Raw genomic sequence first — 24,293 nt, 5'->3', positions numbered from 1 at the left:
GATCTGGAATGCGTTTAATGTCTCATACTTCCCAATGAATGGATCTCGAATGCGTATTTTTTTGTTTTAATTTTCTGTTATATTTTATCTCATAATTTTGTTATTTTTGTATTTTTTATTATTTTCTGTTATATTTTATCTCATAATTTTGTTATATTCCCAATGAAGGGAGCTAAAAAATATATACTTTAAGTTTGTTCTGTTAGCTTTAAGAAACAAATTTTAAATGTGTCATTTTTTTTTTTAAGTTTAAATGTAACGTATTTTGACAGTTTTTTGTTCAAGTTGCTTGCGATCACTATCAGCTCACGAGCAATCAGCAGGTGAGCCAGTGAGCCATATGAGTGAGTTGTCTCACTTCACAAAAAAGAGCGAGTGAGCTGGTTCACCTCAATGAGCTGCTTTTACCCAAGTATAGTTAGTGGTAGTACTTGATGCACATTTTTTCGGTGTTGAAAAAGTTTGTTCTCATCTATGTGAACATCGAACAAAAAACATCGATATTTCTCGCTTTATTTGAAACATCGATGTGTCGACGTTGCGCCCAGCACTACATTGCAGTGTTGCACAGCGTGCAAGCATTAAAACCAAAACGAAAGTGGCAATTAGGCAATTATTCATAAATACATCGCAATAATATTAAGAAAATCTTCTAAAGACAAATTAATAAATAAAAATGCAAAGCGTACTTAACACAGTAAAGGGAACAGCGCTAAATGTGGCAGAATATTTAACGCCAATTTTAAAGGCAAGTACCTGACTCAAGCTCCTTAAAGTTGAAACATACACACCTATGAGTTGATTTAAACATAAGTGAATTTCTTACAACTATTTTGGTGAACATTATACCGAATACATAATATATATTAGCATTAACGAGACATATACATTAATTGATTTCTGATCAGGAGTCAAAATTTCGGGAAACTGGCGTATTAACTCCAGAGGAATTCGTTGCAGCAGGTGATCACTTAGTTCACCATTGCCCTACTTGGCAGTGGGCGGCAGGCGATGAAAGCAAAACAAAGACATATTTGCCAAAGGGTGGGTAAACGAGTATGCGTATTAGATTATTTTAAAACAGTCACAGCTAATTGAAATACAGATAAACAATTTCTGATTACACGCAATGTGGCATGCTATCGCCGTTGCAAGCAAATGGAATATGTAGGAGAGGAGACACTGGTTGAGGAAGAGTCTGGTGACGGTGGCTGGGTAGAGACACATCAATTAAACGATGACGGCACAAATCAACTCGATGATAAAATATGCGAACTGACACTAGATGAGAGCAAGGTTTGACTATATTGCTGATAGTAAAAGTTGAATACATTTATTCTTCCATTAGGACGAAATGTACACACCCGAAAATAGTAAGAGATCGCTATTAACCGTGGTAGACACTGATGATGATAATGAAGACGACGATGAGGCCATTGACATGGATACATTTGAGGAAAGTGGCATGCTTGAACTTGTCGATCCTGCTATTGCCACTACCACTCGCAAACAGGATACCGAAACTAGTCCAAGTAATTCGGCTTCAGTCGTGAATGCAAGGGAGACTGCCAGTAGCGGAGATTCGGTATTGCGCACACGTACCTACGATCTGCACATCACATATGATAAATACTATCAAACTCCAAGGCTATGGGTGGTCGGCTACGATGAGCAGCGTAAGCCGTTAACCGTCGAGCAAATGTACGAGGATGTTTCACAGGATCATGCTAAAAAGACTGTTACAATGGAATCGCATCCTCATTTACCTGGACCCAATATGGCATCGGTGCATCCTTGCCGGCACGCAGATATTATGAAGAAGATCATTCAGACTGTAGAGGAAGGCGGTGGCCAGCTTGGGGTGCATTTATATTTAATTATATTTCTGAAATTTGTGCAAACCGTCATACCAACTATTGAATATGACTTTACGCAAAATTTTAATATGTCCTAAACAGTTCGCTTGGAAGTTTAATGAGACAGCAATATAAAACTTAAGCGTTAATTATATATTAAAACACATATACAAATAAAATCGGATACAGCTTACCCCAAATATTGTGGCTCATTGTAAATAGAGAGTTCAGAATGTTTTTATATTTAAGATTTATTACATTTTTGTTTGTTGGTTGGTTGCTCATTTTGAAATATTTCGGAGATGACAATTTTATATTAACATAATTGTAAACATAATTATTATACAGTTTCATTTTAGCTTTTGTTTTTTTCGGTTTAGTTAAATGATTTGCTTTACGCTGTTTATTAGTTTCAACGTATATTAAACTTACAACAATTGTGTGTGTGTGTATGTAAAGCTGCAATATACTTGTTAAGCTTTAATGATTGATTTATATATGGTATTTCTTTCATATTTCTTTATTACTCCCAACCCTCTTATTAATTTATAAATATTTCTATTTTTTTATTTTATAATATCTTACAAATTAAAATCACTTTTCATTTGCAATAACAGGTTCACATCGTAATTAAATTCACAATAAACATGCCTAATGCAACTGCCTATATAATAAGACATTACACATTTTTACTTCATGCAGAAACTCATAGTATGCCCCATACTTGAAATATACATAGATGTTAATTTGATTAATTAATGCTTCAATTTAAAAAGCCTGTTGCCGCCACTTACAGTAAACGCCAATATGTATAATAAGATTTAAACACCATCAATAGGGTCCCTAAACATTATTATTAATCAAACCTTACCCATTTAATTACTGTTACATATGTTATTTTCCATTCTTTTTTTTCATTTAGATTTATCGACTTCACAATAAATAAAGAAACTTTACATAATCTAAAATGTAAATATTTATTTAAAAGGTTAGTATATATAGGCCTACCACAATTTGTTGCATAATTTTTTCCATTTGCCTTCATTTCCTGCGAATATAAGTTTTTCAACAATTTGTAATTACATGCTGCCCTAAAAATATAAAATTGTATATATACTGCAATTTAGGTTTTCGTTTCAGGGTATGTTTTGTTAATTTTATAAGGTACATTTAGTTTAAGCGCTATATCAAGTTATAAGGCAGGCCTCTTAATAAAAATAAAGTAGGTTGGATAAACAACAAATTAATGATGCAGAATTTTGCCTCTTTCCATATATATACATATACCAAAATAAATTTAAAAAAAAAAAAAAAAAAACAATTTTATACGGTTCAACAAAAAATATTACTATGTATTTATCGTTTATTTCGTTACAGTTGCTACAAGTCTATGCAACTAGCAATTTGTATCTACCTGCCTTCTGAAATTATCCGATACTGGCTGTGCCTACAGTTTACATTGACCTGCAATTTTATTTCTTTATAATTTATTATTATTATTTTTAAATCCTTTCAAGAGTTTCAAACACCGTGGAGTGAGAATGTTCTAAAATTTTATCACGGACTGCAATGCATTGAAAGAAAAGAATCATTTCAATTATAGTTGCGACTAATAATTTTAAGCTGCTAACTTTGTGCATTCTCCAATTTAGTCGGATTTGCATTCAGGATAATTTTATACAAAATGTAAAAAAGCATCGTCAATCGGTTTAGCTGCATAGGCAAAATATTTGTTTGAAACATTCCCTTTTTGTTTCACAAAAATAATAAAATTCAAAAGGTTTCCAAATGAATTTAAATATACGAAGAATTAAACGTTAACAATAAAACAAAATTATAATTTAAAAATTTTATATAAACTTATTTAAAGTATGGTTTAATTATATATAATTTATAATCAATGTTGATTTTTTAAAGAGATTTTATGCTCTGGATTTTATATATTATTATTATTTTTTAGATTTTTTTTCTATGCAGGTAGTTATTTGCATAGTTTCTTAAACTGTAAACTTATGAAAAAATATACTTATTTGTTTTTATTACATTATTACATTATTTATTAGAATTTTGTTTAACATATATGCAAATACTTTATAAGACAATTGGCGCGAATAATTACATAAAAAAAACATTTAAAGACGTATTTATATATATATGTTATTTTTCACGTATATATACATATACATATATACATATATATATATATATGTATATGTATATATACGTGAAAAATAACATCAATGCGCCGTTTACCTTTTAAATAAAGGTGTATTTGCACTTCCATAATGTTGCTGATGATATCTCTGTTTTTAGTAAACATGACTAAAAATAAGCACAACTTAAATAAAGACATTAATTAATTAACTAAAATAAGGTTAAAACTAGTCATAAAAATAATAATATTTAACAGTTAGTGTGTATGTTGCAATTGGTGGTAGTGATGATGATTTTTTCGCATAGCAATCAATATAACCCTTTTTTCCCGATCTTTGCAACTTTGCGCTTGTCTGCCTTAGTTTCTGTTATATACACATTTGTTTTCAGAAAATATTTAAGTATATTTTTTACATTTATTTATTTTGTTTTTCATGCATCCCTTGCATGTTTTGAGTTCACCCTTTTCGTTTAGCATGCAGCATCTCCATGAGCAGCGTCTGCGTGGGTGCGCTGCCCGCACAATGCTTTGAGTATAGATGTTCTTCGCCGCGGGCGGCCATGGCATGAATTTCCGGTAGTATATTCAAAAGCCTCCTAAATTTGTCCTGTTTAGTTTAAACAAAATTAAAACGCATTTAAAAAAATCAGACTTCAAAGATCTTATGCCTAATTTATATTAATAAAACCTCTTTTGCCTTATTCTGAGGCTCTTGAATTTACTTACATTTACTGAAGGGTAACACGTAAGTGTATAATCTAGCAAAGCTGCCTGAACATTCTCGTGTCCCTCCACAACGGTCTTTTTGTTCACAATTCCACGTACATCTGCAAATAATATTCCTGTATTTAATTTTCTTACCTGCAACACTGGTTTCTGACAAATAATCACCTGGATTTAAAAGTATTAGGAATTTCATACACACATAGTCGCCCATGTCAAACTTTAGGTCCTGCAACTTGTTTTGCAACTCATTAAAGTAGTCGCCCAACTGCGGCACTCCCAGTAGACCAAGGCTCATTAAGTTAAACACTTGTCCGTTATTAAGTTGCGTTTCATCCGGCAAACCGTTGTGTATGCGATGGTGCAAATGATCTAGTACAAGCATGTCCGACCAAGAATGCTGGAGCAGCTTCATCTGATCGTCCACCTGTAAAAAGTTAAGCGACTTTAAATGAAGTATATGATGAGTAAAATCAATCCAATTGATTGATTTTTATATACATATATATATATATATATATATATATATATATATATATATATATATACCTACTGGGACCGCTAATATGGACTTTTTTACCAAACAAAACTTGATTTCAAAACGCGCTCAATTCTTTTGCTCTCGCTTTCTCTTCTTCTCTTACTCGCTCTCTACTCTCTGCTCTTTGCTGCTGTGTGAGAGTGGTGACGCTTAGTTGCGTCACCGACTTGCATGGTCGACGTTGAGTTTTTGACTGGTTCAGCTTTGGTTGCTAAGTAGGTCAGACGCCGAATGAAATCGAAATTCAATGCAGATTTAGGTACACGACATCGCAGCTGCAGTCGGACCGCTGCCGCTGCCGCTGCCTCTACCTCTACCTCAACCTCTACCTCTACCTCTACCTCTACCTCTACCTCTACCTCTACCTCTACCTCTACTTCTACCTCTACCTCTACCTCTACCTCTACTTCTACCCTCTTTCTCAAAGTCTGTTGTTGCCGCTGTTGAGTTTTTTTTTTTGTCTGTTTATTTGTTTTTGTGTTTTTTTGGTTTTACATAACACTCCAAAGACTTGGCCCCAAGTTTAAAAACTGGTTGTAACCATTAATGGCTGGAGAGACTGGCGAGTTTTTTGGTTGTAAGTAAATCAATGTACATAAAACCCAGAATATTGTACGAGAAGTACCTTTAAGTCCTTAAAGAAGACCGTGTTTCTTGCCCAATCCACTTGTGAGAAAAGGTTTTGATCCAGCACTTTGCACATCAACTCAAAGAGATCAACTTCAACTTGGTTATATGTCTGCTTTTGCAGTAGCGCAAAAAGCTGAGTCTGCCATTCCCGGTCATCGATCGATTGCACAAACTCGCGGATCATTGGTGAGACCCTGAAAAAATAGAAGAATATGCGAACAACAGGATAGTTACAGATCAATCAGCTTTCGCTTCAGTTTCCACTCACCTCAGGGGTTCAATAATTGCGTCCCCCGTGCTCGATGGATGTGTGCCAGAATCAAAGCTTTAATTTATAAATAGAGAGAATTATTGCATTGCATTGTTTTTATAATATTTGTTAGATTCCTAGAAAAAGTTTTTAATTCGATTTCTTAGCTGGAGTATTTTTTAAATATTTGTGGATTTGAAATTTAGTTTAATAAATAATAAACTACGATATCCCCTGAACCCTTCGAAAAACTGATATTTCAATCATTCTTCGCGCTTTTCAACCAAAAAAAAAAAAAAAAACACACACAGGCACGTACACATAAATACGCATGGGCTGCAGTGTACTTCATTTGTTAATAACTTCTCTCGTCGATCGAGTATTTTCATTAAATTCAGATCGTGATTATAATATTGAAATGCGCGTATTTGCTAAAGCACAAGTCTTTAGTAATTGAAATAAGCTTTTTACAAATTTACGGGTAAGGGGTTGTATATATGGGTGGGGTGCATAACAGCAAAAATCGAAAATATATAAAATACATACGAATTGACATTTAAAATTTGACGATTCTAGCTGTAAAGATGTAGGAGATATAGTTTTTATAACTTATTTTCGATATGGGTTTTAATCGATACCTTCTGAGATCGACGTGTTCATACATGCGGAAGGACGGACGGACAGACAGACAGACGGTTATGGCCAAATCGACTCAGCTGTGGGCTCTGCCACGCCTCCTTCTGTCTGTTACATATGTTTCACAAAACCATAATACCCTGATTTTCCATGAAAAATGCGTTAAAGGTATACAAATATAAATAAATGTCGCAGAGAGTTCACTGATTCTAAGCCAGTTTGCTCTAAACCATTAAATTCCTTTTTTTAGAGATATTTAGTGAATCTTCAGAAAAATTTGATAAACCTTCATTAGTTTTCAGTGATATCTATATGTAAATATATATATATTGTTGAAAATTATTCGTTGAAAAATATTTCGGAGAATTTCATATGAGTTTTAACATATGTTTTGCAAGGAATTAACTAGTTTGGGTACGTAATTAAGGGAGGCTGATAAGTTAAAAAAAAGGCTGCTAATGCGAAATAAATACCACAATTTCGATTCAGCTGTATTCTGCAGAGATCCATTCCCGGCTTCATGGCAGCTGCTGTTACTGTTGCTATTGCCACTGTTTCCGTTACGTTGCAGGCCATCGGGGATATTGTTGCTGTTGCTGGAGCCGCTTCCGCTGCCAGCATTGTTGCCACCCCCACTGCCCCCGCCAGCACTTCCTGCGCTATTGTTGTTGGTATTGCTGTTGCCATTGCCTAGCGAACCGCTGCCACTCAAATTGCCAACATTCAGGGGCGTGGTTATCACACCGCCAGCGCCAGCATTCACCTGTCCTAAGGCAATGGCTATGGGACTGGGTGATGAGTCCGGCGATTGCGTGAGTGAGGATACCTAGGGTATATATCAATGGGCGTATTACATTCTGTCGACAAATACACTGTAATCGCACTCACCTGAGGTATTTGAATTTCTTGCTTAATATTCATATTTGGATATGATTGCTGATAGCCAGGGGAGAGTGGCGTTGGCTTTATATCTGGACCTATAGAACTCCGCAACGCTTGCAGGGCCAGTTGCCGTTGTCGCATCACCTGAAGCTTGCGCGCGCGATCTCTTTTGTACATGGGTCCAAATTTATTACGGCCTCCACGCATACGATCTGCTCGAACCGCTACAAAGATTCGAGTACAACAAATGAGGTGAATAATGTCTGATAATTTAAACAGTAATACAGAAACAAGTAAGAAAGCTCCAGTCGAGAATGCTCAACTACGAGATCCCCTGAACCCTTCCAGCAATTGATATGTCAAGAGTTATTCGCACATGCACACACACACACAGCCATACGCACGCACGCATAAACACGCATTAGCTGCAGTGTTAGCTTATTATGGGAACTTAATTGTTTAATAATTTTGAGACTCTTGCTTTAAAGATGTAGAAGATATAATCTTATAAATGATTTTCGATAAGGTTTTTTATCGATAAAAAATAACGGGATGAGTTGTTGATTTTTGGTGATAAACTTGATATCCGCGCTGTATATACGGACATTTAAAAAAAAAATTTTAAGTCTCTAGAGTTTTTACTTAATATTTGAATTTTTTATATTTAATTTTCAAGTTGGTCTGGATGAAGGAATACTTTTCTAAGTCGGTATGCAACAGCTTTAATAGTAAAGTTGTTTAAAAATTAGTGAAGCAGATTCGTGCTTTAAAAAAAAAATTCAATATAGTATATCCTTGATATTGGAAGAATACTTAATCAATATACCATTCCTTATACAGTTTTGCCTTCAGCTGTATTTAAAACATTCATATATAACGGAATGATTATTCTTCGTTTGCTTTACAGATCGATAATATTTTGAGAATGTCGCTGCATCGATACGCTAATACGCGTATGTATTTATTCATTATTTATAGTTGAAAATAATAAAATGTTAATAAATAAGTAAGAAAGCTCTAGTCGAGACTGCCCGACTACAAGATCCCCTGAACCCTTCGCACATGCACATACACACTACAGACACAATTAGACATGCACGCATAATCACGCATGGGCTGCAGTGGTTACTATGGAAAATTAATTGCTTGATAACTTTTATCGATTGACTATCTTCATGAAACTTTCAGATTATGTTTATAACATAGATATGCATGCAATTGCCAAAGCACAAGTCCCTAGTATTTGAAATACGCCTTTTACAAAGGTGAGGGGGTGTATAAAGGTGTAAGAGATATAATTAAATAACTAACTTTCGATAAGGTTTTAATCGATAATAAAATATCGGCAGTATTTATCGATATATAGAGAAAAACTTGATATGCACGTGATATACACGGACCTAGGAAAACAAATTTAAAGTCTCTAGCTCTTGTATCTTCTAAAATCGACGCGTTCATACAGGGTGATCAGGGTGACGAGCTAAGTCGATTTAGCCCTGCCCGTCTGTCTGTCCGTCCGTCCGCCCGTCCGTATGTATGAACGCGTCGATCTCAGAAGATATACAAAAAAAATTTTTTCCTAGCGCGTTCTAATACGTGCGTGTGTATGTATGTGTGCCGAAAAGAAGTGCAGAGTGATTAGAATATCAGATTAAAGGGTTCAGGGTATCTCCTAGTCGAGCAGTCTCGACTAGAGTTTTCTTACTTGTTTTTTCAATAAAATAACAGATGCACATATATTTCAACTCAATACAAGATATGAATAATAATACATATGTACATACATTTAAATAATTATAAAAAAATTAAAGACAAACTAAAACAAATTAAAGGTTTATTAAAAGCTTTATTGTTATTATTCAAACTTCATATGGTAATTAATCTGTTTATCTGTCTTCAAAGATCTTTGCACGTTATAATTATGTATTTTCACCTTTGCGTTATATTTTATATATATTTATATATTTCCCATTTTCAATGGGTTCAGGGTATAAAAACAACAGAAATGGTCTTACAAAACTTTTCGATTGAGCTGAAATCTTCTTTATTTCAATATCCTGTTCTTGTTTTATTCATTCCCTCTTATAAGCATAAGCGCGGACTCGCATACGTACATATATGCACATGCATTTCAAATGCAGTGCTGCAAAACAAAATTGCAGTTTTTATTTCTCCTCAAAACAAGTAACTGTAATTTAGGTCAAGCGTATTGTTTACAAATAATCAACGCGTGTGTGTATACGTAACATATGCATACATATATAATGTATACATATATATATATGTATGTTTAGGCAAAAGCGAATGCATAACAAATCGACGCTCTTTAACGTCAACGTCGCCGCCAACGCTGGCGTCACAGACGAGAGAGCAGAGCGCAGCACAACGTCACATGGCCATAAACACCGAGAGCTCGAGAGTACTTATTTGTGCGCTCTCGCTTACTATATTTTCATAGGCTGCTAAGGCCCGCCATAACATGACAACTCGAAAAGCTTTCTATTACGGCATTTACTCGCCAAGTCTTTCACACGCACATACATATAAATACACAGACATAGCCACTGGCACTCAGGCCGCTACCGCAATAGACAATTTTGCTGAATGGAGTAGGTCAAGGACAGTTTTGTGAAACTGGGGCAACATGCGCGTTGTTGTTGCCGTTGTCGATTGAAACTCTTACTCTCTCTTCTCCCTATTCCTATTTATGGCTCTCACTTATACCATCACTGCCATTGCTCGTTGAATATATTGGATGCGTGTGTGTGAGCTTGTATTTTTATTTGTGGACGCGTGTTTACAGAGGCCGACCCATCTTAGGCCAAGCGAATTCATGTTGAGATTACACCAGCACTGAATGTTTTTTGCTTAATATATATGTCTATACATCAATTCGTTTATGTGCTTGCGTTTAGAGAGTCTTAATACCTACTATGTATAATAAACTATGTACATATGTACGTGTTTCCGTTAAGCGTATTTTAATCATAAAAATTAAATTGCTATATAATATGTCATTTTTTGACTTGATAATACCTTCGTGGTAATTCGTAATAAGGAATCTCATCTTATCATCAAATGAAGCATTATTACTAACAAGCGACATAAACAATCAAAAATAATTATAAAAAGGAAGCATTGTATGTTCCAAGTAGATATGATGTTAATCTTACAGCGATTTCTGTGCAAAGTCGGCTCTAGATAAGCTCTGGATTAATATCAATAGATTATAACAGACAACACGAATATAGTGTATACGTAACTAACACGATTAGGTGTATAGAAGTGATTTGAACATTAATATATATTACTACATCACATACATATTTAAATAATGTATACTATTTATGCAATTACATTTCATTCATTTTGCAACTAAGTCATTTATTGCCTCTCATTTATCAGTGTTCGCGTATATTGAACAAAACCAAAAGATGTATAAGGTACATGACTGTGAAGATATGCACAATAGTAATTCTAACTAAAGCAAAAATAAATGCAAAAGTACAGTAAAAGACGTGGGCATGTGAGTCATACCCATTCACTTACAGCAGCAGCACAATCATGACGATTTCTGGCAAAAGGTACGCACTGCTGGTGTCGAGGCTAAAAATCAAACCAAGCTATCAGATATTAAATGCGGTCAAAAGTGCCGTAATTATAAAAGCGTTGAGCTTGATGTAGAGCAAAGCGAAGGCGCTCAATACCACTACAACTGTTGACGAAAGCGTCACTAGATTACGACAGATTCGTCATTACGAAGACAGCGTCGATGTCAGCGTCTAGACATGTTCAGGGGACCGTACAAGCCAACATGATTCAGTTCTACTTTATGGAATCGTCGCACAATTTTTGATATGCATATGAAAATTATAACCAAATAAGAACGTTGTGGTCGGGCGCTATCCACGGCAAAGTACTCATCAAAAAGCCGTTATAACTGCAATACATTGTGATATATAATCAGGTTAAATGTATTTCCTACATCCGTATGATTTCGGCTTGTCAACACAAGTATTTTTTCTAAATGTCAAGTGTATTGTAAGAATCTAAACACAAGATTACAAGTATATCCTCGACTATATATAATTCGAATTTGAACTCTCTAGTTTAATAGCGGCGAAATTAACAAGACGGACTTTGCACAAAGCCAACACATCCTGAATGAATATAAAAACATCAAACGTGCGCAGCGTTGGCAGCGACACCAGCGCGAAATACAATGTGGAGCAGCGCACTGCAGCGCAGCGCTCTCTACATGTTGCATTGATTGCACAAACACAAATACAAGTTTATATATATCACGTGCACGCACACATACTCGCTCCGGAATCTAGGTCATGAGCGCAAGAGATGGCACTATAACCCAAAAGCACCAGCGCGCGAATGAGATGGCGATACGACTAACTACATACATATACACTTTACAAATAAACTTATTAGCTATATGTATGTGTGAGAGCGAGCGCGCCTTTTTCTCTGCCTCTCAGACGCTCTTTGTTATTTCAAGCAGAGAGGGCAATCTGAAAACAAAACCAACTTTTGACTTAAGAAAATAATAATAAAAATAAAATAAATGAATGAGTCTATATATATAAAATTGTTACAATACCTAAAATAATATATATATTATATATTATATATTATATATTATATATTATATATTATATATTATATATTATATATTATATATTATATATTATATATTATATATTATATATTATATATTATATATTATATATTATATATTATATATTATATATTATTCTCTTCGCAATCTAATTGACTATTATAATGAAAAGAGGTTTTTACTTCATTTGTACAATACTAGGTAAGAATGCACAATGCTTCAGTACAATAAAATTACTATAAACCGATAGATATAAAAATAGATTGATATAAATAATAAAATTAATTAAAATAATTCAGTGCTTCTCTATGCCTATGCCCTTTTTTCAAGCTCACAATACTATGTTATGTTTTATATAACATTTGTTGACAACTGTCAATTGTTATTCTTTTCTACTTGTCGTATGTCCAACTGCTATTTGCTTGGCCATTTTATTGATTACTTAAATGTTTAATATTTGTATTCAACGATATACAATATAAAGACTGTATTGCAGGCTTCTTCACAATGGGGCACAAGATTAGAAATCCTGGTATTCGAGGTCTTTCATTATGATAATAAATCAATACTGTTGCATCATAATATTAGTAATTCCAATTATGTAAAAATTATAAATTAAGCCCAACATATTATGATGAGCTCAACTGAATAAATTAAACAAAAATATTATATTAATTCAACTGTTGTTTTTCAAAACAACTAGTCAATTATTTCAGAAATTTAGATTCTTTTTGATGGATATTTTGAAAATGTTTTTTCGTAAGGATTGTCAAAAATATTACAATTTATTTTCATAAAATATTTATTATTTCGAAGGATATAATACTTTGCAATACTTAATTATTTCTGCTTTGTTAAACTTTATATCAATCCTGTTTTGTAATCAGACTTCGTAGATTATGAAATTTATTTGATAATCATTTAAGGGTACGTGCAAGGATAGGATAGGGTACAAGCAATCTGTATTCTGCAATTCAAAAAGTTTCGAATTCGCCTTTATAGCTCCATGGATTCGGATTGTGAAACATTTGTAAGTAACCTAACCAGACCAGAGTTATATGGCTACAATATTAAACTTAGGATGGTGTGATAACAGATTCTCTGTAATAAAATTGAATTGTATTGTATTCGCTTACCTTCAAGTTTCATGCCCACTTCGAGACACTTTTGGAATCGGCAGTATGGACAGCGCTTGCGTTGCGTTTTGTCGATGTGACAGGAGCGTTCCGCGACGCAGGTGTACACCTTTTTGTTTTGCACGGTCCGCTTGAAGAAGCCCTTGCAGGACTCGCAGGTGAGCAGGCCGTAGTGATAGCCGCTCACCTTATCGCCGCAGACAGGGCATAGTTCCTCGAATAAGTGCTTGAAGTCGATGGCTTCTCCTCCGCCAGAGGTGGCGCTAGTTCCTCCATGATGGCCACCGCCAACACCACCTGTGGAGGCGACACTACCACCTCCACCTGCTGCTCCGCTGCCACCGACATTGCCGGTCATGTGTACAGCTGAGGTGCCACCAGGTGGCAGCAACATATAGCCATTGGCGGCAGAGCTGTTGCTGCCACCGTTCAACAGCTGGCCAGAGTTGCCAGAGGCCCCGCCGGTGCCGTTACCGCTTTGCTGCGAATGGGACGAATTGGTTTCCTGATAGCCTGTCGGAAATATATACTGTGAATCGAAATTGTATATATACGAATAAGAGGAGGCATTGAATTGGTTCGCTGCACTATTCGCATTGTTGCTGGCAATATTCTGTTGTTGCTGTTGATAATGTTGTTGTTGCTGTTGCTGATGATGCGCATTAAGGTGCTGCTGTTGCTGCTGCTGTGGATGTTGCTGCTGATGATTGCCCAACTGCAGCGTATAGGCGCTGTAATCGTTATCGGTATTGCTTAACGGATTTGTATCGTTATCGTTGTTTCTATTATTAATATTATTATTGTTGCCGCTGCTGCTGCTGCTGTTATTGTTGTTAGTGTTGCTCTGCACGGGACTCGCCGGCTGCTGATCAAGCTGCATGCTAAACGGGGACAGATTCAGCGATGATATGAACTGTACTGTCGCCTGTTGGGGATCCATTTCTAATAACATTTCATTAATTCTCAGTTTTGAACCGAGCTGTTGCTCAAACTTAGCTTGTTGCGTTCGTTTGGACGGCTATAACAAACAAAAGTATTTTGGTACGTTAGGATCTCTGGATTAACGATCTCTTTTCTCACATTATCAGATAAGACATTAAGTTGGATTTGTATTATTTATATTTAATTTGTATATTGATAATATTGTTTTTGTTGTTGCAGCTAACATTCGGTGGTCTAGGCCTTGCATTTAACACGTGATTCATTTTTATACTTTAAATAATTTTTTTTTTTTTATTGTATCCTTTTAGTAAAATATAAATTTTATTTTCACTTAAAAAATTTGTTTTTTTATTCTTTTAAATTTTTAGCAATTTTGAATCAATTTTCTTTTGGTGTAATCGATAATTATTCCAATTTTTTAATAGATCTCGAGGTCTGTATATTTTGTGGGGCTCCTATTAATTAATAGTAATTAACGTGTTTCAACACATAAAGGTACTGTCACGAGGCGAGTATGCATATACATATATAGATATATACATATATATATATAAATGCACTTAAGCACAGATCCTTAAAATTGCATGTATATATAATTTTTATTTGCAGAGTTTGGAGGTAGGGCTTTCTCATATAGTAATTTGTTGACGTGCTGATTTTTTTATTTTATTTATTTATTTTTTTTTTTTTATGTATTTTGCAGTATTTTTCCCGCTTTTCAGTGAACACTAAGTTGTTTGGGCAACGCCGTCATACCCATTTCTGTACTTTTTTTCTACACTTTTGCATTCCATTTGTTAGAAAGAAAATTTTATGCATTGCTCTCACAACTACTTTACTTTCTTAGCGAACAAGACACAACACACCAGAGCAGAGAGAACATAATCCTTGGGCTGTTCCCACTGTCGGTGTAGTAAAATGTCATAGAAAGTGGTAAAGGAGAGTATGCAATATTTTCGTGTTTCGTTTTATTTATTATAAATTGTTATATTTATTTATTTATTATTATTATTATTGTGTTGGTACATTGATAGGTTGAAAATTGCTGGATTCAATGTTGTGCTGTCATCTAGGTCAAATAGAAGCGCAATAATTTTCTAGGTTTCAGTCGACACACTCACACGGGCGCGAATACACACACATATTTGTTTCACATTTCTTGTTGTTGTATGGCATATGTAACCTATACTATATTACATATATTGTATATATATTTGTGTATCTATGTAAATTATTATTTTGTTTGTATGAAGGTTATTTTGCTATGCGAAAAACACGACCAACATCAACAACGTATCTCGATTGACTAAACCCAAGCATACGGCGAGGATACTCGCCATACACTAGAGAGTTGCTGCTGCTACTGCCACTGTTGCCACTGCTGTCGCTCAGTTGACGCCAACAGCGACAGCGTAGTTGGTGCAGACAGCGCTTTACTCTCGCTCTCATCATCCACATTGTGGTATTACGTATGCGCCACTTGTGTATGTCTTGTGTATATAAATGTGTATGTGAACATGTGGGAGCCAGTTTCACTTTCAATACGCTCGCTCACGCTCTCATTTCTGTGCTCGCTCTCTTACTTTGCTTCGCTTGGATTGACTTAGTGCCCCCCTTTTTGCTGTTTTTTTTTTTTGCGTTTTCTGTTTTTGTTTTTTAATGTTGTTGCTGTTACTGCTATTGTTGCTATTGATGTTGTTGTTAATACTACTGCATTAAAATTCAAACTGCTCTGAAAGCGAAAGTGAAACTATTTAACATAGCTTTTAGGCCACTGTGGACAACGTCGAATCATTCTTTGAATACACCAATGCTAAAGCTCCACATATTATAAAAGCGCAAAGCTTTGCTTAAAGGTGCTTACCTTTTGTAATTGTTGCCGATTTTTTACTTAATTTTTCTAACTGACAGTATTATCAACAATTAAATTCTCAATATTGCCCACACTGCAGCGCAGTCACTGCTAACTGCGCAGTCAGCGTGCGTGTAGATGCGTGTGTATGCATGTGTGCATAAAAGAAGTGCAGAATGAGTAGAATATCAGCTTAGAGGGTTCAGGGTATCTCCTAGTCGAGTAGTCTCAACTAAAGCCTTCTTACTTGTTTTATTTTTAAGCTCATTCATAGAGCAAAATGAGTGTAATCGCATTGAGCAATGTCCTTCTATACATCTTTCTATGTGATCAGAAGTCATTTAAGAGACATGAAATTTGAAATATGTATTCGTGTGTACCCTTGTCTAATACTGTTTTCAAATTATATGGCAAATCGGGAATGGTATTTCCGGCATATGAGAAACCCAATAGGGTTAAGAGCCTTAAGGGGCTAGAAAGTTGAAATGTGGAAAATACATATGCTTGAGTTAGAAATTCAATATCAATAACAAATATCCAAATCTGTTAAAGTTTCAGATCTAGAATATTAAATAATAAATGTAAATTGATATACAGTCGGTAACGCCCGATTGCAACATTATGAATATTTCACTTTTTATGCCACTTCATCCCTTCATTTGTGCGGTTTGCTTCTATACTCATTCACGAAAATGAAATGAGTATATTGGTTTTGTGCAATGTCCGTCTTGCTGTCCGTCCGTCTATCCGTATGAAAATAGTTTATTTCGGCGCTGCTGAAGCTAGAGACTTGAAATTTGGAACACATACATAAATCTCCGATTTATAAAGTGTTTAAATTTTCCCGATCCGTCCACTAAGGGTGCGGCAAATCGGAAAATACATTTTCCGATATACAAGAAATCATATTAGTTGATGAGCTAGAAAGCTGAAATTTGGAATGTAGATCGCTGACCACCCAAGTCAAAAAGTTATGGCGGATATATCTACGCCCGTTGGGGCGTGCAAATCGGCTAAAACGGTATCTCCTAGAAATTTAAAACTAGAAGGTTGAAATTTTCACATTTTTTGAGCGTAAGCAATCAAATTTTGCAGCACACATACACACACAAGCACCCACGCATAAACACGCATGGGCTGCAATGTGCGCTTACTATGAGAACTTAATTGTTTAATAATGTTTTTGTGGACATACGATCTTCATGAAACTTTCAGATTATGATTACAACATAGATATGCATGTATTTGCCAAAGCAAAAGTCTCTCACAAACATGGGGGTGAGGGTGTGGATATAGGGGTGGGGGGTAAATTTTAACAAAAACCGAAATTGCATAAATTGAATATAAGCATACAAAAAAAATTTGGAGACTCTAGCAATAAAGGTGTAGAAGATATAATTTTATAATTGGTTTTCGATAAGGTTTTTTAACGATAAAAAAGATCGGGACGAGTTATCGATTTTTAATGATAAGCTTGATATTCGCGCTGTAATTACGGACATTTTTTAAAAAAGTCTCTAGCTCTTATATCTTCTAAAATCGACGCGTTCATACATACGGACAGACGGACGGACAGACAGACGGACAGGGGGGGGTCTGCCACGCCTCCTTCTGCCTGTTACATACATTTCAACCATTATACCCTGATTTCCCATTGAAAATGGGTTCAGGGTATAAATATAGACATGATTAAATTGTGCTGCATACGGTCCACGAGACCACATTCACAAAGTTCTCTCCAAAGTATAAATACTTCAAGATCATGTGCCGATTTCAATAAACTGGACAGATACATAGCTTCACTTATTATAATGTACAATTTATATAAAACATATACATTGCATTCCTTTCCCTTGATTTAAATTGGTTTTACTGGGTTTACAAAAATTTAAACTTCATAATTTAGGACAGATATTGAATGGCACATTAAAAAAACTTTCACTCGTTTTATTAATTCCTTAACCAACGAAATAAAACTAAGGGACGACGAAGACCAAGGCGAAGACAAAGACCAAGAGACCCAGACCTTGGCTTGAACGTCACGAATAATATGCTCCACCTACAACTAATTATATACAACTAAATATATATATATACTAGGTCTCTTAAGCCTATAGTTCTTGTAGGTTCGGAAATCAATGCAATCATGCAAATGTACGGACGGACAGTCGGAATCTAAAAAGTTTCAAGAAGTTTGTAGCCAATTTCAATGGATTTTACAGAATGTATGTATTAATCAACTATTAGGCCCAGCTGAAAACTTCAGAAAAGTTCTTAAATTGAACTACAGATAGTGTGATTTGCATAGATGCTAACTATGGTTGAAAGCGCACAGGTCAGTCAGGTTAAGCTTTTTGGTCACTCCTAACTAAAACTTCCTTACCTTCTACTTCATGAACGGGTATACCAAAGGCAAAAGTGCTCAATAGAGCTAGCTTTAAGAAATCAAAAACCAGTTTTACAGTTTCGGGTGTATGAAACTTTGGCTACCCCTTCCACAATTGAAGCCTGCAGCCCCTTTAGGTTTCTAGTTCTGTTCGTTCCCACTATCTCTTTCCATTACTCGCTACAATTCGTACATTATTCGTACAAAAACTCTTGCAGTTCGTAATGCAAAGCGAAATTTCTTGTTTGTTTTGTGATTTTCTCATTACATTCTTTACAAGACTTGAGTGTATATTAAAAAATATATGTTTTGAACCATACGCCTAAGACCTTATCAATCGCCCAAAAGTCATCACATTTCTAGCCATTGATAACGAATCAAAAAGAATTAAGGTGGCAAAATAATTAAAGCTCCATTATCAATTACAGACAAAACAAGTAAGAAAGCTCTAGTCGAGACTGCTCGACTACGAGATCCCCTGAACCCTTGGAGCAATAGATATTTCAATAATTTTTCGCGTCTTTCAGCTTACATAAGAAACACGCACACACACACACAGACACGTACGCACATACAGGCATGCATACACACACACGCATACAGACACACATACACACACACACACGCATACACACACAAACGCATACGTGCTTGCGAAGCAATGCTTTACGGCCGTCCCGCAAGCATAGCGCACTATCCTAGCCACCACGCAACTTGCAACTTGTATTAAGATTGTCAATAAACGAATATAAAAAAAACACAAACGCATACACATATACACACACACATACACAAACACATAGACACACATACACACACAAGCCCCCACGCATAAACACGCATGGGCTGCAGTGTGCGCTTACTATGAGAACTTAATTGTTTAATAACTTTTTTTTATGGACATATGATCTTCATGAAACTTTCAGATTATTATTATAACATGAATATGCATGTAATTGCTAAAGCACAAGTCTCTAGTATTTGAAATACGCTTTTTACAAAAGTGAGGGTGAGGGGGTGAATTTAGAGGTGGGGGGTTAATTTTAACAAAAGCCGAAATTGTATAAATTGCATGTAAGCATACATTAACAATTTGGAGACTCTAGCAATAAAGGTGTAGAAGATATAATTTTATAACTGGTTTTCGATAAGGTTTTTTATCGATAAAAAAGATTGGGATGAGTTATCGATTTTTTATGATAAGCTTGATATCCGCGCTGTAATTACGGACACTTAAAAAAAATTTGAAGTCTCTAGCTCTTATATCTTCTGAAATCGACGCGTTCATACATACGGACAGACAGACGGGTAGGGCCAAATCAACTCAGCTCGTCGCCCTGATCAAGAATATATATACTTTGTGGGGTCTGCCACGCCTCCTTCTCCCTGTTACATACATTTCAACAAAACCATTATACCCTGATTTCCCATTGAAAGTCCGTATGTATGAACGCGTCGATCTCAGAAGATATAAGAGTTTGAGACTTGAAATTATTTTCCTAGGTCCGTGTATATCACGCGCATATCAAGTTTTTCTTTTTATATCGATAACTACTCCCGATATTTTATTATCGATTAAAAACCTTATTGAAAGCCAGTTATTTAATTATATCTCCCACACCTTTAGAGCTAGAGTTTGCAAATTTTAAATGTAGGCTTATATGTATTTTATATAATTTCGATTTTTATAATTTCGATTTTTGTTGTAATTTACCCCTACCCCTATATCTACCCCCTCACAATCACCTTTGTAAAAGGCGTATTTCAAGTACTAGAGACGTGTGCTTTGGAATGTACATACATTTTCATCATACGCTCTGAAAGTTTCATTAAGATTGTACGTCTAGAAATTAAATTAATCAACAAACAAATTCTTATAATGTTGCCCACACTACAGCGCAGCCCAAGTGCAGTCGCTGCTTACTGCGCAGTTAGCAGAGCGCGTTCTAATACGTGCGTGTGTATATATGTGTGTCGAAAAGACGTGCAGACTGATTAGAATATCAGATTTGAGGGTTCAGGGTATCTCCTAGTCGAGCAGTCTCGACTAGAGTCTTCTTACTTGTTTTATTTTAAACAGAAATAGATGTAGTATAATACAAAAATATACAGCTTTGAGATTGAGTGTAAAGGGGGCGCTAACCTGATGACGCGCAGTGTATCTGTAAATATATCCATGCCACCCTATTTACCCCAGTTCAATGGGTTGAGGGTATACAAACCAAGCTCTCACTCAGCTACACCGACAGCAATACGTAAAATTACAAGCGGCAGCTAAATTTAGAAAACACAAACTGTTTCATGCATACAGAGTCATATATACATGTGGAAACAGTATACGTACGTATACATGTACATGTGAGCTGAAAACTCCGACCACAAAACAAACAGCAACAACCAGCAACAAATGACTACAAAAAACCCAAAAAACATTAAAAAACCAAAAACTCGTCTTAACCTGAAACGAAACCTTGTAACATTTTTCCTAGCTTGGCGACGCTGCTGCTGCGCTGCTTCTCAAGCTTAATTGACGTGCCGGTTTACATACATTGGTTAGCAACGAAGCGGGGCGCGTACATAAGTATGTATAAATACATTTATGTATGTATGTACTGGCGCGACAATGCAATGACAACGATTGCAATCGTGAGCAATACAAACTAACACAAATACAAGCCATAGCAGAGACCGCCAAATCGTTGGTTGGTTTGGATGCTCTCTCAACGTTGAACGTTGATCACTTTTGCTTTCAATATGAAATAATCGACAGAGCAGTCGACGCCAACAACGACGCAGACGTCGACGACGACGATATGGACGGGAACAGCAGCAGTGGCAGCGGAGTGGCGAAATAAATGAGAGCGCACGAACAAGTTTTCGCCCACATGCTTCGGCGTCGCCCGTTGTCGGAAATGGAGCGCGGCAAGAGACAGCATAACAACATGCCAAACGCTCTCGCTCACGCTGCTGCAGTTATTCGTTGCTCGGCTCTTACTGCTCTGCAGCATTTAATAATGTAATAAGTGAAAGTGTAGCGCTGCGTGTGTGCGTCAGTATAAATATACGCGTGTCTGAATGTGCGTGTATGAGCGTGAGTGTGTGCTTATATGCATGTGAGTGAGCTTGTGGCATCGCTGCCTCATGCTAGCGCTCGCTATCTCAATTGACCTACATTTTTGTTGTACAAGTAAATATATAGATATTATTCAGGTCTATGTTAGAGAGATTAATTTCGATTTCGTTTTATTACGTTTTTATGTTTAGCTCAGAAGAGAGGTTTATGCTATATGTATATATATGTAAATACAAGTTGGACTCTCAGCTGGCTGGCGGGCCAACAGAAAAATCATTAGGATAGGATCGATTTCCACTCTATTGTTAAGGCCTGCTAACGTTACTGTAATATTATGTAAGCCCTTTGCTTGAGTGTTCTGTTGCCTCTGCTTTTGCAAATAGATTTTTTGGAAAGGTTAAGGAGGTCGTCTCTATATGATTTTTATCCCAGATATATGAATCTTACAAATATATATGGATTAAACAACCATAATTTGATACGAATCGGACCTACCTCACTCTAACTCACTTAATAATTAAACCAATGACAAAATTAAATTCAAAATCAAGTCTTATGACTATTTTTAAAAATAAGAAAATTATGGCTGAGTGCTTTGATTTTCTTTATGTCTAAGTAAAAAACAAAGCATAAGCGAAAAGAAACACTGTTATCGGCTGCACACGACTAAGCAATACCCTGCTTGCGTTGGAAATGTAATGTAGAATGAAAATTGGATGGCTACACCAAAACATTTTAATTAATAAAATTCGATTTGAAATGTCTGATTGAGGCATATTGATTATTTACAGCTGCTTTCTTGCAGGGTATTTTATACATTCGTATATATAAGGCATATTTTATTCTATTAAGCGATGACACGACTTTAAATGAGTTGTATGGCACGCACAAACACAAAGAGCGCTGAAGCTTCGGACAAAAGAGAGCGTACCAAACAGCACTATGTGATTACAACAGCAACAAATCAAAAGCTTGATATATACTGCCTGTAGGCGGGGGGAGGTGGGAACTGTGCTGTTGCTTGCGCTGTCGACGTTGGCGTCGTTTCTGTTCGTAAACGTTAACGCTGCACAACATATTATTCAAAAAACCTTGACACACTTTTGTTCGCGCGCGCACACATACATGCATACATGTATACAGCGAGAGATACTCGCCCAGGGACGGTTTCGACCGCAATTCGCCGTCGCCTTCGTTGTTGTTGCCTTTGCTAGGAGGTCAGTTTAACCAGTATGTTTGTGTAATTGCGTACGAGTGTGAGCGTGTGGAATTCTGAGTGATGCGTAAAAAGTGCATTTGGCCTTTCCCTCTCCTCGTTTGTCTAAAGGCCCAAGCGAATTTATTTTGTTGTAGCTAATTAAATTAATTAAGACATAAATTATACAATATTTAAATTTCTATACACATCATTTACAAATATATTTATATTTGTATATTGGGGTCACCCATAGAATAAGAAAAGCGTAAATGGACAAAACTTATTTAATAATCAAATATCTACATGCATATTAATATATATATCGATAGTTCGATATCACAATCTTCGCCATATTAACAACAGGTGTATATTATTATTTTTTTTTTTGAAATCTTTTTATTTCTTCTTATCTTTAAACTGGTTCGAATAGTCATATATGTATGTGTATTAACAACAAAACCAATATCCATATTTTCGAGTTTCAAAGCAATTGTGATAGAAAAATTATTTCCTCAATTTATTTCCTCGATTGACTTAAAAAATTTTATGAATCTATAATATAAGATACAGATATGGAATGAATTGGAATTAAACATATAAAGTGGATTACGGCCGTAACATGGAGTCTTTGTCCAAAACCTGTTAAGAATAAATAACCGGCTACATTCTGGACTTGTTCAAGGTCCAAAAGCACCTACTTATTTCTTCAAAAATCAGTTTTATGATTTTCTACATCCCTCAGAATTTTAGGGATTTTAAAATTATTATCTTTATCGTATCATATCATATTTAAATATATTTTTAGCGGCTTGTAGTCATTTCTTGCCACTTTAGTTAAGCATATCAATATTCATTGCATTGTGTGGTATGGTTTTCACAGTATTTACCTGACTTATTGCTTCTTCTTCTTTTCACTTGCGTGTTTGACCAGAGCAAGGAAAGCAAAACTGGCCAGATCCCTAAAGTTTTTATTTCCTCCCGAATCCTGTCTTCAGAATATTCCACTATTAGATGAATATTTTTATATTGGCGTCGAATTATTTTGTTATTTTAGCTTCTATTATATTTTTTAACTTTTATAAAAATGTTTCTTTCCGTATTATGAATATCTATTAAGTTTATTTATATGTACAAATACATAAATAGATGGCTGACGCATATAAATGCCGTGATTCGGGCCCTATAAATGCCGATTGCCACGCCCCTGGTAGGCGTAGATATATAATCATTTTTCATCCATCTTTATAGAATTAAAACATCAGCTCACGTGCAAAATTGCAGCATTCTAGGTTTATAACTTTAGGAGTAACAGTTTTATCCAATTAGCCCCGCCCCCAATGGGCGGAGATATATCCGCCATAGCTTGTGATCTTGGGTGGTCGACGCGGACCTACATACCAAAT

The 24,293-nt window shown here is 35.5% G+C and overlaps 2 protein-coding genes across 5 annotated transcripts in view; one reads left to right on the top strand and one right to left on the bottom strand.

Moving 5' to 3' along the window:
* Positions 1-504: 504 nt before the first annotated feature.
* Positions 505-2,056, top strand: Atg3 (Autophagy-related protein 3). The gene is made up of 4 exons (XM_018005942.2): positions 505-748; positions 909-1,044; positions 1,106-1,296; positions 1,349-2,056. The coding sequence occupies exons 1-4, from the start codon at positions 677-679 to the stop codon at positions 1,952-1,954; spliced, it is 1,005 nt and encodes a 334-aa protein (XP_017861431.1). The 5' UTR covers positions 505-676; the 3' UTR covers positions 1,955-2,056.
* A 2,350-nt stretch (positions 2,057-4,406) lies between these two features.
* Positions 4,407-24,293, bottom strand: part of ftz-f1 (ftz transcription factor 1) — a 52,768-nt gene continuing 32,881 nt past the window's right edge. The window contains exons 3-10 of one of the 4 annotated variants that reach the window (XM_089468917.1): positions 13,440-13,952; positions 7,680-7,897; positions 7,265-7,617; positions 6,174-6,230; positions 5,901-6,099; positions 4,903-5,161; positions 4,738-4,853; positions 4,407-4,618 (exon numbers count right to left, since the gene is read on the bottom strand). In XM_089468917.1, the coding sequence (XP_089325043.1) occupies positions 4,469-4,618; positions 4,738-4,853; positions 4,903-5,161; positions 5,901-6,099; positions 6,174-6,230; positions 7,265-7,617; positions 7,680-7,897; positions 13,440-13,952 (1,865 nt within the window). In that variant the 3' untranslated portion in view covers positions 4,407-4,468. Of the gene's footprint in view, positions 4,619-4,737; positions 4,854-4,902; positions 5,162-5,900; positions 6,100-6,173; positions 6,231-7,264; positions 7,618-7,679; positions 7,898-13,439; positions 16,253-24,293 lie in introns of those variants that run through there. The other 3 variants (XM_018005931.2, XM_089468919.1, XM_089468918.1) reach the window with 3 other exon arrangements.

The sequence above is a fragment of the Drosophila arizonae genome, chromosome 4 (assembly GCF_054131065.1).
Source record: "Drosophila arizonae isolate 15081-1271.41 chromosome 4, UAZ_ARI_1.0, whole genome shotgun sequence".
NCBI lineage: Eukaryota > Metazoa > Arthropoda > Insecta > Diptera > Drosophilidae > Drosophila > Drosophila arizonae.
Note: the sequence above shows the minus strand (reverse complement) of the source record. Positions and strands in the feature narration are given on the sequence as shown.

Excerpts from the sequence above, each read along its gene's own strand:
- Atg3 (XM_018005942.2), top strand. The coding sequence starts at position 677 with ATGCAAAGCGTACTTAACACAGTAAAGGGAACAGCGCTAAATGTGGCA. Across the intron at positions 749-908 it reads ATTTAACGCCAATTTTAAAG|GAGTCAAAATTTCGGGAAAC; the intron begins GCAAGTACCTGA and ends ATTTCTGATCAG. Across the intron at positions 1,297-1,348 it reads TGACACTAGATGAGAGCAAG|GACGAAATGTACACACCCGA; the intron begins GTTTGACTATAT and ends TTCTTCCATTAG.